This window comes from Stegostoma tigrinum, chromosome 24 (genome assembly GCF_030684315.1).
Source record: "Stegostoma tigrinum isolate sSteTig4 chromosome 24, sSteTig4.hap1, whole genome shotgun sequence".
NCBI classification, from domain to species: Eukaryota; Metazoa; Chordata; class Chondrichthyes; order Orectolobiformes; family Stegostomatidae; genus Stegostoma; species Stegostoma tigrinum.
The window spans coordinates 20,037,058-20,052,627 of record NC_081377.1 but is presented as its reverse complement, the minus strand read 5'-3'; the positions used below and the strand labels follow the sequence as shown (position 1 = coordinate 20,052,627).

Genomic DNA, 15,570 nt, shown 5'->3' with positions numbered 1-15,570 from the left:
TTCACTGATGTCCCTTAGGGAATGAAACTACCATCCTTACCTGGTCTGGCCTACATGTGACTCCAGACAGACAGCAATTGGCTGACATGTAACTGTCCCAAGGGCAATTAGGCTTGGGTAATAAAAGCTGCCCAGGCCAATGATGCCCACATCCTAAGAATGAATTTTTTAAAAAGTAAAATTGTAAAATTATGGCCAGCACCACTACAATTTCTACTCATACCTTCTTCAACATCTTGAATGCACCTCTTCCAATACAGATTCCTTATCAATTTTAAAATTGCCTATCCAATACCTCTTCTTTATCAATTTTAAATTCTTCAAGCATCTGAATTTTCTCCTCTTACGTATTGAACTGTGCAGCATCTTCTTCCTTTGTGAAGACAAATGCAAAGGATTAATTTAATACTTCAGCATCTTAGTCATCGAACATAACAGCCTCGAATCAGTTCTATTCCTCCTATTACCCACACTTTAAATACTTATATGCTATTTCATTTTGGATTCCCTTTTAAGTTAGCTGCCAGATGCTTCTCATTATCTTTGTTGCTTTCCATATTTTCCTTTAAATTCTCCTCTGAATCTTCCATATGCAGTCTGGTTCTCAATTGTATTATCCAATTTACAGCATCTGTCAGAAGTGTATTTTTTCTGCTTCATCTTTAATCTCTGTCTCTTTCATCATCCAGAAAGCCCTGGATTATTTTGCTCTATATTTCCCTCTTCTTCTCTAACTTCTTTTCTGCAACAACACTGTTCAGCTTCTCCTGTTGCTCTCACCTGTAACACAAAATTAAATTAAAAAACTCATCTCAGATTCAAAGCTTAAACAACCAAGTAAATGTATGATGAGTACGTTCCTGCCACCAGGCACAATGATGCTGCTAATACATTGCCAAATGAATTTTTCACACTCGACCTGAAATTGGAAAACCAGGATTTCAGCTCCTGCTTAATGAAGAATTCCACCTCATTTCCTGCTGTTATGGGCCCCGTTAATATTACTGTAAATTTAAAGACCGCACAGGAGGCTGCCATTATTATTTGATTCCCTTTTCACCCTCTCTGGATATATTTCAGGAACCAGTGACATGCTCTGGTAAACCCAGGTATGGCAGTAAGAGCAACATGTAACAGCAGAAGAGTTAGAGGGATTTGCCTTGAAAAGCCTTGAGGTCAGCACCCTTCATCATCTGCAAACTATTTTCTGATCATCAAACACACATCTGGTCACTGGGTACATTGACGAGTAGTGACTTGCAGTTCGAAGTTCAGGTGGAAGATTCTAATAACTGGAGCATTTTAGAATCATTTTCCTCAAGGCAGTCCATAATGTAGCTTTTGGAAACTTTAGGATATCAGAGATACCCATCCCACTTGTAACTGAGTTATAGTGTTATAGAGATCTACAATACCGGAGAAGGCTCTTTGGCCCATCGAGTCTGCATTGGTCAAAAATACCATCTAATTGTTTTAATCCCACTTTCCAGCACTTGGCCCATAGCTTTCAGTGCCTTGACATTGCAAATTTACATCTAAATATTTCTTACAGGCAGTGAGTCCCAGACTTCCACTGTTCTATGAGTGAAAAGATTTTTCCTCACATCTGCTCTAAACGTTCTGCCCCTCACCTTAAATCTATGCCCCCTGGTCAATGATCCTTTCACCAAGAGGAAAAGTTTCTCCCTGACTACCCTATCTATGCCCTTCGTAATTTTATACATCTCAATTATGTACCCCCTTAGTCTCTCCTGCTCCAAGGAAAACATTCCTAGTTTATGTAATCTGTCTTCATAACTAAAACTCTCTATCCTAGGTAACATCCTGGTAAATTGCCTCTGCTCCCTCTCCAGTGCAAACATATGCTTCCTATAATGTAGATTCCAGAACGGCACACAATACTTTGGCTATGGCCTAACCAACTTCTTGTACAGATCCAGCATAATACTCTTGCTCTTAAACTCTATGCCTCAGATAATAAAGGTAAGTGTCCCATATGATTTCGTAACCACTTTACCTACCTATCCTGATACCTTAAGCGACTGACGGACACGCACACATCTCTGATCCTTGGCACATTCCAGGGTCCTGTCCTTTATCAGAAAATCTCTTGCCTTGTTTGTCTTGACCAAATGAATCACCTCGCGCTTATCCAGTGGGATTATGTGATTTTCCAGTTATATGTAAGACTATTATCACGGAGGCTGGGGTGCCAGATAGTTATATGCCATATATTCTCATTTTGACACAAGTTTCCTGATTGCTTAGACAGAACAACGTAGTATTGCTGCTCTGATCTATTTAGTGCCATTAGATTTCCTAAGAGACCATTTGGTGGACATGATGAGGTAGCAGCTATCAGTTGTGGCATAGTTCTTTAAGAATAAATGATGGTGTTTTCTCTTAGGACTCCAACACTTTTACTATTTCCCTTTATTACTTGCTTAGGTAGCAGAAAGCAAATAAGGACAGACCACAGACAATGGCCCATTAAGGAATCAAACTGCTCGCTCAAGTAAATAGACCATCAGCAGTTACTTTATCCTTCAATAGACAAATGTATTGCTCATTTACTAATAATCCCAGCATTACCTGGGAATGTTGCCAGTGCTGTTGTGCCTCTGGAGGCATTTTACTGTCAGATGTAACTGGCATACTTTGCCATGGTCTCCATGTAAATCAAAGTTTGGTACACCAACTTCGCTAACAAAAATGCACCACTATGAATTTTGTTATGAGCTTGTGGAATAGTTTGAATGTAATCAAACATGGTGGGCATTTGTCCATTTATCCTTCTCTTCTTGTAGAGTGCAGTTAAATGTTAACCACACTGCTTTGGGTCTGGAGTCACGTGTAGACCAGACAATGGCAGTTTCCCTACCTAAAGGACATTAGTGAACCAGACGGGTTTTTCCTGACAATCGACACTAGTTTCATGGTCATTATTAGACTCCCAGTTCCAGATATTTACTGAATTCAAATTCCACGATCTGCCATGGCAAGATTTGAACCCAGGTTCCCAGAACATTACCAAGGTCTCTAGATTAATAGTCTAGCAATCCAGAGGACTGGGGAAGTCCTTCTTCAAATATGCACATAACAGTACGTCCAACATCTAAATACCTTGGTGTTGGGTAGATATTTTAATCAGATTGTTTAGATGTGTTATAACAAACCTCTGGTGGAGCAGGTCTGACTTGAACCCATTCGATTCTTAATTCAGATTTTTACTAGATTCAAATTGCACCGTCTGCCATGTCTCAAGTTCAGTGCCTAGCAATCCTAAAATAATGGTAGATGCTCGAATGCTAAGAAATTATATTGTAATTTAATTTAAATGTGTTAAAGCCCTGATAAAATTTAAAATTTTTATTCATACTTCAGGACAAGTTTGCTAATGCTACTTCAAAAGGTTTAAACTAACTTGGTAGGGGGCTATGATTCAGAGACAATGTTCAGCAAGGAGAGATGAACAGTGAAAATGAGGAAAAAGTGAGTCAAGAAGGCATGGAAATTATAAACCATTTAAGGGAGAAAGGAGTTTGGTGGGATAATATTTATTTTAATTCAAGGAGTTAAAAGAGGTGAGCATATTGCAATATTGATTAGGGAATCAATTACAGTAAGGAAGAGGGATGACATCTTAGAGAGTCTTCAAGTGAAACAATATAGGTAGAACTTAAAAGCCAAAAAGAAATAATGACATTGCTGGGAGTGCACTCTGGGTCCCCTAACGGTCTGAGCTAAATAGATGAGCAGATATGTTGGCAAATTTCAGAGAAATGTAAAAGTAATAAGGTATTGATAGTATTTGCCCAACATTAACTGAGATTATCATACCATGAAAGGTTTAAAGGGAGTGAAATTCTTAAAATACAGCCAGGAGAGCTTTTTTAGCCAGTGCATAGAATGTAAAGGGCTATACGAGAGGGATGCTGTTTTGAATTCAATTTAGGTAATGAAGCCAGGCGTGTAGTTGAAATATCACTGGGGAAGCATTTTGTCAACAGTGATCACAACTCTATTAGATACAAGATAACACAGTGTGGAGCTGGAGGAACACAGCAGGCCAGGCAGCATCAGAGGAGCAGGAAAGCTGATGTTTCGGGTCAGGACACTTCTTCAGAAATGGGGGATGGGAAGAGGGCTCTTAAGTAAATAGAGTGGGGTGTCGGGCTGGGGAAGGTAGGTGGGATAGTGATAGGTGAGTGCAGGTAGATACTGGTGGAGGTTGTTCAGTGAGGTGGGAGGAGCAGATGGGGGAGAGAAGATGGACAGGTCAAGGAGGTGGGGATAAGAGGGGCTGGGGAAGGTAGGTGGGATGGTGATTGGAAAGTGCAGGTGGACAGTGGTGGGAATTGGCCAGTGAGATGGGAAGAGCGAATAGGCAGGAGAGAAGATGGACAGGTCAAGGAGGCAGGGCTGAGAGGGAGGGTTGGTCATGGGATTAGGCTGGGGCTGGGGAGATTTTGAAGCTAGTAAAGTCCACATTGAGGCCATTGGGTTGTAGGCTCCCAAGGTGGAATATGAAGTGCTGCTCCTCCAGTTTCCAGGTGGCGTCATTATGACACTGGAGAAAGCCCAAATGGGCATGTCACCCAGGCCATGCGGGAGGAGGAGGGGCAGTTGAAGTGTTTCACGACTGGGAGGTGTTGTCATTTGTCGTTAACTGAGCGCAGGTGTTCTACAAAGTGGTACCTGAGCCTCTGCTTGGTCTCACCAACGTGAAGGAGGCCACATCAGGAACAGCAGATACAATAGACCACATTAGAGGATGTGCAGGTGAACATCTGTTTGATGTGGAAGGCTTTTTTTGGGGCCTGGGATGGAGGTGACGGGAGAGCTGTAGGGGCAGGTGTAGCACCTCCCACGGTTGCTGGAAAAGGTGCCGGGGGTGGTGGGGCTGGTGGGGAGTGTGGAGTGGATGAGGGAGTTGCGGAGGGAATGGTCCCTCTGGAAGGCAGATAAGGGTGGGGAGGCGGAGAATGATCTGTTGAATCCGGATGATACGTGAGGACAAGGGGGAATTCTGTCTTTTTTATTGTTGCAGGGAGGGGTGTGAGGGCAGATGTGCAGGAAACGCAAGAAATGTGGTTGAGGGCATTTTTGAACACTGAAGTGGGGGAAGGTTGTGGTCCTTGAAATAAAAGGACATCTGGGATGTTTGGGAGTGGAATGCCTCATCTTGGGAGCAGATGCGGCAGAGGCAGAGGAATTGGGAGTGCGGGATCACATTCCTGCAGGAAGGTGGGTGGGAGGAGCTATAGTCTAGGTAGCTGTGGCAGGTCATCGGCTTGAAATAGATATTGGTTTCGAGGTGGTCACCAGTGATAGAGATAGAGAGGTCCAGGATCGAGAAAGAGGTATCAGAGATGGTCCAGGTGAACTTGAAGTTGGGGTGGAAGGTGTTAGTAAAGTTGATGAACTGTTTAAGCTCCTTGTGGGAGAATGCAGCAGTGCCAATACTGTCACTGATGTAGCAGAGGAAGAGGTTGAGGACAGTGCCAGTATAGCTGTGGAAGACGGACTGTTCCACGTAACCTACAAAGAGGCAGGTATAGTTTGGGCCCATGCAGGTTCCCATGGCCACCCCCTTTGTCTGTAGGAAATTCAAGATTGTTATGGAGAAGGTCAAGGATGGGCCTAAAATCAAAGTTCTAAACTGGCTGAAGACCCATTTTAATAAGATGAAATATAATTTGGCTAGAATGGTCTAAGGGCAGATACTTTTAGACAAATCTGTGTCAGAAAGGGAGGCCACACTCTAGAAGAAACAGGGGGAATACAGGGCCAAAATGTTCCAATAAAGATAAAGGGTGGGACCAACAAATCTAGCGATTGGTGAATATCAGGGGGTATACAGGATTGCGTGAAGGGAAAGAGGGGATTTATAGCAGATTTTGAGGCCTCAAAACAGCACAAGCCCAAGAGAATTAAAGAATATGCAGAGAGAAACTTAAAAAAAGAAAATTTGGAGAGGACAAGGAGGCATGAATGAATAATGACACATAAAATAAAGGAATATCCCAAGTTATACTGCATTATATGAAAGGTAAAAGGATAAAACAAAAAACTGTGCATGCTGAAATAATATCCCTAGCTTTGAAATGTTAACTCTATCTCTATCCACAGGTGCTGCCAGGCCTGCTGAGTGTCTCCAGCGATTTGTGTTTCAGAGTAGAAGGCTAACTAAAGAAAGAGTCAGGTCCATTAGAGACCACCGTGGTAATTTGTGCATGGAGCTGGAGGACACAGGTAGGGTTCTGAATGAATGATTTGTATTGGTGTTCACTAGTGAGAAGGATTGTGATATACTTAAAGAAATTTGTATAGACAGAGAGGAGGTTCTGAGTAGTCTGGCGGGATATAATGTAGATAAATCTCCAGCACCAGATGAAATGTATTCCTAGTAAACCTTTTTAGTACCTTCTCCAAAATATCCTGGTAATGTGGTGACCAGAACTGTGCAATATTCCAAGTGTAGTCTAACTAAAATTCAATAAAGATGCAGCATAACTTGTCTATTCATGTTCTTAATGCCTTTCTAATAACGGCAATCATGCCATAGGCCTTTTTTACTGCCTTATCTACCTGCGCTGCTACCTTCAGTGATCTGTGGACCTGTACTTCCAGATCTTTCTGCATATCAATGCTCCTAAGGGTTCTGTCATTCACTGCATAATTTTTACCTGTACTTGGCCTTACAAAATGCATCACCTCATATTTGTCTGTGTTGAACTCCATGCTCCCAACTAACCTATATCCTGCTGTATCCTCTGACAATCCTCCTTATTATCTACAACTCCACCAATCTTTGTATTATTTGCAAATTTACTAATTAGACCAGCTGCATTTCCTCCAAATCATTTTTGTATATGACAAACAGCAGAGGTCCCAGCACTGATCCCTTTGAAACACACTAGTCAAAGCCCTCCATTCTAAAAAGCATCCTTTCACAAATACCCTCTGTCTCCAATAACTAAACCAGCTCTGTGTCCATCTTGCCAGCTCACTCTGATAACATGTGACTTCACCTTTTGTACCAATCTGCCATGAGGGACCTTGTCAAAGGCTTTACTGAAGTCCATGTAGACAACATCAACCACTTTTCCTTCATTGATCATCTTCATCATCTCCTCAAAAAACCTGTTCAAGTTAGTGAGGGTCCTCCCTCACACAAAATGATGCTGTTTATCGCTAATAAGTCAATACTTAATACTTTTTAAGACGCACAACACTGTTTCCTTTTTAATTGCAACTCGTTTTAGAAATTTGACACTCCCTTCTCTGAGGTCATCCTCTACCAATTCCTTCTCTTTGGTGAATACCAACGCAAATTTTCATTTAATATCTCACTTACCTCCTCTGGCTCCACATATAGATTCCCTCCTTTGTCCTTCAGTGGGCCAACCCTTTCCTTGGTTACCCTCTTGCTTTTTATGTATGTATAAAAAGCCTTGAGATCCTCCTCAATCCTGTTTGCTAACGACTTTTTGTGTGTCCTTTTAGCCCTTCTAATTCCTTGCTTAAGTTCTTTCCTACTTTCCTCATATGCTTCAAGGGTTTTGTCAGTTCCCATTCTCGTAGACCTTGCGTATGCTTCATTTTACTTTGTGACCAAGGTCATAATATCCCTGGGTCATCAACAGTTCACATAACTTGCCATACCTATCCTTCATTCTTGCAGGAGCATGCCGCACCGGAACTCTTATCAACTGCCATTTGAAATGCTCCCACATGTCCAATGTGATTTACCCTCAAACAGCCACTTCAAATCAACACTCCTCAGTTTCTGCCTAATATAGTTGTAGCTCGCTTTCTCCCATTTTAATACCTTCACTGGGGGACTGCTGTTATCCCTATCCATGAGTAATTTAAAGCTCACGGTATTATAGTCACTACTCCCCAAATGCTCCCCCACTGAAATTTCATTCACCTCGCCAGGCTCATTTCCTAAAACTAGGTCCAATATAATCCCATCCCTGGTTGGACTGATTACATATTGCGTCAAGAAATCCTCCTAAACGGTCCTTACAAATTCTGATCCATCGAAGGCCTTAGCTTGAAGTGATTCCAAGTCAACACAGAGGAAGTTCAAATCACGCACCATAATCAGATCTAGATCCTGGGACATTCAGCTGCCAATTCTGTCTCTCTTTCAGCCAAGTCTCCACAATCGCAATAATGTCATAGTTCCAAGTACTAACCAAAGCTCTGAGGACATCTACCTTGCCAATTATACTTCTTGCATTGAAACACATACATTTCAGACCACCTCCCATCTTCTTTTCAACAGCATTTCCCTACTTGTTCTTAGATGTGTTTGCCCTGGTTTCTACCTCTCCCCCAAAATCCGGATCTAATGCCCTTCTCCTCTTGGTCTCATTCACCCCCTGAGCCACTCTACCAAGTACTGCCCCAAGGATATGATTAATTTATCAGGAATTCCAGATGCCTCTGCACTACTGAGTTCTGCAATTTCTCTTCATTTAAAAAGTAAACTGCTTTTCTACTCTCCCTGTCAAAATGGCAAAATTCATATTTACCCCCATTATATGCTGCCTGCCTAAATTTTACCCACTCATTTAACTTGCCTATATCCCTTTACAGCCTCTCTAGTGCCTCTGATAGCCTACTTTCTACCTATCCTGCTATTGTTAGCAAAATTAAGTGGTTAGATTCTCTCTAGATGTTCATGGCTTGGCGTAAAATGTCACATATCAATCCAAGCTTGAACCTTGCCCAGCTCTTGCTGTTGGTGGACATAGACTGCTGGGTTATCTTAGAAACTGCAAATTTAACAGACTATTTCACAGTCACAAGTGAAAATCCCTACTCATTAACTTACAATGAATTGTAGGTCATAAATGAAACAGCTCAAAAATTACAGGACCCTACTTTATGAAACTGCTACATGATGTCCTTGATCAAAATGATTGGCTTCCAATAACTACATTCTCACTCAGTAACTCATTAGCACAGAGTTTTTCCATTTTCTGCAAGGCACAAGTCTGGGTGTAACAGAATACTCTTGAATTACCTCGATGAGCGCACCTCCAATGACACTCAAGAAGCTTGATACTATCCAGGGTAAAACAGCTGTTTTACTGGCACCCCATCCATAACCTTGAACATTTATTCCATCCGCTACCAGGGCTTACTATTTACAAGATGCACTTCAACAATTTACCAAGGCTCCTTTTATCACATGTTCCAAAGCTATTGAGGTTTGCCACTTAGAAGAATAAGGGCAGCAGATGCTTGGAATACAACCACCATCCATTAGTAACACATCATCCTTACTTAGAAATTTGTTGCTATTCTGTACCATCATTGGTTTCAAAATATTGGAACTCCCTACCTAACAGCCCTGTTGGTGTCTTTACACCACATGGATTTCAAAATACAAGAACAGAATTCAGCACCACTTTCTCATGGGCTATTAGGGACTGACAATAAATACTCCCTTGCTGATAACACTGATAACCCATGAATAAAGAAAATATTGTGTTTTGTGGGTAAAGGGATCCATACCTTTACTTTGGGTATAGCTATTAACCCTATGTGAGAGGAGCAATGTCAGGATGAATGTCAAATGATATGGAGCTTGAGCTGTGTCTCTAGGGTTCCAACTAAGATGTTATTTCTTACAATCCTATGTATATAGACATGTTCCATAGAGCCTGTTTCTGTTCACTCACAAGAGCATAGTACATCACTAAAATACTATAACCCACATGACAATGGTGATCAGACCTGTGCAACAGAAGTGGATGAATAAGAGCCAATTATGTTAAACTACAAGGCCAGGCTCTGCAATACAAACCCAGAGGTCTGGAAATATCTGAAGTGAAGCACCGCAGTGGTACAGTCCACCTAGTGATGGACTTAAAGGAATACTTAGGCACTGAACCAGAGAATGGGAAAGCCTGATCAGAAGCTATAGAGTGAGAGAAGATCCAAGGCAGCATATGTAGTTAGCATCCGGAAGAAATCAGTTGGCCACAGTAAATAAAGTATTTCAGAAATGAAAGTACTTAGAGAGATGGGAAAGAGTGCACTTAGAAATAAGGGAACAGGTGTAGTTCAAGCCATGAAGAAACTCGCTGGTGGGAAGCTAATTGGGCCAGTTTTAGAGACAATCATGACTGCAAAGAAAGTCTGAGATAAGGCAGCAGCAGCACCACCATAGAAAATTAAACACAGAACACAGCAATCTACTGGAGTTCCAGCACTATGAGACACAAAGGTGAAGGATGAACTCCTCCTGAGGTATGTGATAGACCCACAGCAAAAGTTTGATTTTCTTGACACCATTGGCCTGCGGAACAAATTTTGATATCTAGATATTGAAGTAAACTACAGAGAAACTAGTTATTAAATTGGATTCCACAGTAAAAGTATTGATATTTTTCAGATGCTATGTCATTGTTGAAGCTAGGAATTCTCAGACTATCCTGCATTAAAATTTGGGGCTTGGGAAATTCAAGAACTAGAATAGGAAGCCGAATGAATGCTAAATTTCATTACAATGGAAAGGAGATTATGAGGACTATAGAATGAAAGGCAATGGATTCTTTCTTGTAACTTCATTTTATTCATTTGTTAATAATCAAAATTTCTTGATCACACATCAAAGTGGTGTGCCTTCCTAATTCAAAATTCAATGATTTAATTTGAAAATTAGTGAATCAATTGGCTGATGATGCAAGAACTTTAATATTTTGTTTCATGCTGGTCCACAAATTTTCAGAAATTTTGATGGTCCAACATGATAATCTTTAGGTTCCCATACATGTTTATCTTAACTAATTGTTGGCTGGTATCTTATAGAGTCATAGAGACATAGAGTTAGACAGCACAGAAACAGACTCTTCAGTCCAGCTTGTCCATGCCGACCATTATCCAAAACTGAGCTAGTCACAGTTGCCAGTATTTGGCCCATATCCCTCTAAACCCATCCTATTCATGTATCCATCCAGAGGCCTTTAAAATGTGGTATTTTACCGACCTCTACCTCTTAGAATCATAGATTTATATAGCACCGATATACAGCAGAATTGCCAGTTCAGGTAATGAATTATAAGATTATTGATGAGTATTTGATAATGCAATATGATAAATTTGTATTTTTCAGCACAAGATTGATAAATAATGTTAGATGTTAAATTATTACTTTGTATTTTATACATAGAAATAATTGCTGATTATTTTTATTCCATATTGTCGACTGACATTTCCTTTTGCTGGATTATCAACTGGTGATTTGTATTGCACTTGTTCTTCTTTTGTGGGATTGTTGGCTAGTGTTCACAGGATTAGTGAAGTGTTTTTAACAGAATAAACGATGTTAGTTAATTTGTCTGCGTTTTTTGCTGAAGTGATGTTGAGAACTGTTGAGGGTACTGTGTTTGATATAATGTACATAGACACCAAAAGGAGTTGTAGACATGCTCGTCAAGCCAGTAGGTTTGATTGCAAATGTTTTGTCACCCTGCCAGAACATTGTCAGTGTGCCTCCTGTGAAGCATCGGTGTTCTGTCCCACCTGTTATTTATATGCCTGGGTTTGCTGGGGTGGCTGGTATTACTTCCGGTTTTCTTTCACAGTGGTTATTACAAAGGGATTAATTCAACACAAAAACCAAAAGAACTACAGATGCTGTAAATCAGCAACAAAAACAAAGTTCCTGGAAAAGCTCAACAGGTCTGGCAGCATCTGTGAAGGAGAAAACAGAGTTAATATTTTGGGTCTGGTGACTCTTCCTCAGAATTCAATGTGTTTGTTGTTGGAGTTACAGTTAGAATACCAGGCCTCTAGGAATTTGCTGGAGTCTCTGTTTGGCTTGTGCGATTATTGTTGCATTGTCCTAGTCGAAATTGTGTCCCTTGTTGTCCGTGTTTAGTGAGACAAATGAGAATTGGTTGTGTCTCTTGGCTAGTTGGTGTTCATGTATCCATATAGTCAATTTTCTTCCGGTTTGGCCTATGAAATTGAACTAACACATTGAATTAGACCCTGTGCACAAACCACTCAGAAACAAAACTGGAAGTAATAGCAACCACCCCAGCAAACCAAGACATTTTTAATGAAAAGCAGGACCGACCACCAATGCTCCACTGGAGGTGCACTGACGAGGTTACCTAGCAGGGTGATGAAACATTTGCAACCACATCCATCGGCTCGGTGAGCACATCTGCAGCCTCATCCACAACCTGAGTAACAAATCTTCTCAAACTTTAAAGCAAAGGGAGTTTTATAAAATGTCACATGACAAGCCTATCTGCAAAGTTGAAGCACGTGTAATAACAGAGATAGTGGCAACGTAAGTTTGAAATTGAATGAATGACAAGAAACAGAATAGTGTTGCATAGTTGTTTTTTTCACACAGAAGGAAGATATAAAGTAAAGTTCCTCAAATTTTGGTAGTGGAACCATTGCATTTCCTAATCTGCATCATTGGTCTGTAATTGGATGTGCAGAACACAATTTCACAATCTGTAAATGACACATGAGTGATTTGGATTTGGAATGCAGTGTTTCAGGATGTGGTGGAGGCAGTATCAATTGTGGCTTTCAAAAGGAAATTGGATAATCACTTGAAAAAATTGCCAGGTTTTCTATAAAGGATGGGGAAGTGGGATTAGATAAATCTATTTGACCAAGAGTCTGCATGAACATAATGGACCTAATGGCCTCCTTTCATTTTGAATTTCTACGATCCCATTCCATGATCTATCATTATGAAAATACTGATTGAGTTCTTTTTCATTATGGGAATACTGGCAACTTTTATATTATAAGGTCACAGGTTGGTCTTTTTTGTTATAGGCTTATCAGTTAGTGTGTTATATTAGTGAATTATTGGCTCATTTTTGTATTACAGTATGGTATATTTGGCTTTTATAATTCAAGATTATTGTCTAGTATTTCATATTACAAATTCGTTTGACTCTTATTTTGTATCACAACATTTTTCGCTGGCTTATTACCTTACAAGATAATTGTTGTTTTATAATGACGAAATATAGATTGGTGTTCAACACAGCTGGACTATTAAAAATCCCGTAAGCATGACTGGCGATTTAAATATCAACATTACCGAACGACTTTATCTTTCAAAACAGTCTTTCAAATATCATTAGTTATTGATTTTTTTCTAAAACCCCTTCAGCATCATTCGACGATGTCAATTATTTCAGGATTGCCAGAGATATTTTTAGGATTTCATCACGTTTTAAGAACTGAGACTTGGTGATAAATTTTTCAGGAGTGCTTGCAGTTTTTCGTCTGACACGCCCAAGTGTCGATTGCTTTTTAGAATGGAGGCTTTTGGCTGGTTTTTCACAATTTTGGATTACTGATTCTTATGGTGCTCACGGTTCACTGGTGTTTTACATTGCAGCCAGCAGCTGGAGTCCCTGATGTTGGTTGGTGTTTAAATTATCACGATTACAATTTAGTGATTTTGATTCCATTATCCCTACCAGGTTTTCACGTGGCACGCCTCTGTACAGAAGGAAATCTGACGTGAGGGGCTACTGGAGATTTCATAAAATTGAAATAGCTTTGTGCTATCAACCAGAAATACCAGTGACTCCATACATCCGGATCGATGTTCACACTGAGGACTGTATGATGCCTGTTAGATCAGATTGTTTGTTTTATGCATATATACATTCGAAATGCTAATGTTTAATTTCGTGGAACTAGCAGCATTTTGTTTCTATGTCACGCCTACATGTTGGAGAAGATGGTAGTATCAGGATTGATGGCGGGGCTTTCATTTGTAACATTTCAGACACTCCATTACAAATGCAAAGTACTCCTCCGTGGGCGGAACCATGGCAACCAAGACACCAGCTACTCCCATCCTCCGAGTCCGTTTAAATCACGGATTTCGGTTAGCCACATCCACAGTGGTGTCAGTCAATAGAATTGTAGCATTATTCAGCAATCAATGAAAAAACATTGAGATTTTCTACCATCAATTCCAGATAAACCCGTGTTATCTGCTGCAAAGCTGAGTGGCAGGGACTGCTCATTGACGAATAGGCACTTGCTAAAGCGGGAGTGGTCCCCAGCGTTCTGATCTGTCGCTGGGCTTTCTCCAATAGGGCGAGAAGAGACCGAGCAGAAGGAATCCACCCAAGAACTTCAGGCCAGGGGATGGTCAATCCATACAATACAAACAGACCTAACCCGCTGTTCATATTTCTAACTGAAAAACATTAGGACATGCAGCATGTGAATTAGACCATTAATCAGGAATTAATCTGCAACTCGACCGGTTGGTATTGAGCTATTAGAGGCGCCCGTTTGTAAAAGCACACGTGCTTTTAGCATCTTTCCCCTTGCTTGTTGCTTTATTCTTTAATATTTGGTTGATATTTAAATTACCCCCCTACCCCCAAATGATGACATTTCGTTCAAAACATTCGATGTCAGTAAATGGTTTGAAACCTATGAAGTGGTTTGAGAGCCCGGGCGGCATGCAGCTCTCTCTCTCTCTCTCTCAATCCACATCCTGTTCACAGAGATTTCTTACCAGCCACTCTGACCACAGCTCTCTCCGCGGGGTCCAGCACCGACTCCTGGCTTTGCCTCTTGGACCTCTGATGTTTGGAAAGGTTCCAGGGTAAAGTATCCCCCGGACACGGGGACAAGCTTCCCGACCGTTCGCTCACACTCTCTTCGTCTGAAGAAGACATGAGGAGAAATGTCGTTTTTCTTCTTCTCTCAGTCTCTCTCACACACAAAGATTGGAGAACAGAGCAGCACTTCACCGTGTGGGTTTCTCAAGGGAGGCTCACTTTGAATGTCAGGGGGGAGTGGGGGTGTGGACAGTGAGAACGGAAATGTCCTGTTTTCAACCTGCTGGAGTAGCAGGTTCTTCCCGTGAGCTGGCGGCTGCAGTGTCTGACTCCTGTTGTCTCCTGTGAACACTGAGCTGACCTTGTGACTCCGCAAATGGCTGTCACTAAATCACTGCCGATTGTAAAATATTCTCTCACAACGGTCAATCCGACCGTGCAGTGTTTCCTTCCAATAATTCCTTCGCACTGTCTCTGGTTACCCAGCACGGTGATGAGGTGACACACCTGGAGAATTTCTTATTTTTTTCTCTCTCTCTCTCTTTGGATTTCCTGGCGTTGCCCTCCCTTCCACCCAAACGCGCTCTGCTCTTCCAACTCGCGGAGTGAGAGAGCAAAAAGGAGATTACCACCAACAGCAATAAACACACGGATTATCCCTGCACACCATAACCTCAGACTCGTCCACGCTGCTCACAACCCGGATTGGTCCAGCCGCGCGGGTTTAATAAACTATTCTACATCTCCTGCTTTGTATTTTACTGCAGTAAAATATTCCCATTCAGTGAAGGAAAACATCAGGCATTGTATTTTTTAAAAATGTGTGATTTTAATTATGTTCTTCCACTGTATGCATCGTCGATTTAAAGTGATCTTTGGTTAGATTAGCTCTCATCTAAAATAAGCGTTAAATGCTTTCACTCTATTATATCTGTATATGATTTCTGTATTCCCAAACAGTCTGCTTTAGTAACTC

The 15,570-nt window shown here is 41.0% G+C and overlaps 1 protein-coding gene across 18 annotated transcripts in view; it reads right to left on the bottom strand.

The window, feature by feature from the left end:
- macf1a (microtubule actin crosslinking factor 1a) overlaps positions 1-15,186 on the bottom strand; it is a 545,346-nt gene extending 530,160 nt beyond the window's left edge. For 14 of the 18 annotated variants that reach the window (XM_059654271.1, XM_059654278.1, XM_059654275.1 and 11 more), the window contains exon 1: positions 14,549-15,186. In XM_059654271.1, coding sequence (XP_059510254.1) covers positions 14,549-14,711 — 163 coding nt within the window. In that variant the 5' untranslated portion in view covers positions 14,712-15,186. The remainder of the gene's footprint in view (positions 1-14,548) is intronic. The other 4 variants (XM_059654283.1, XM_059654284.1, XM_059654285.1 and 1 more) reach the window with 1 other exon arrangement.
- Between the last annotated feature and the right edge of the window lie 384 nt (positions 15,187-15,570).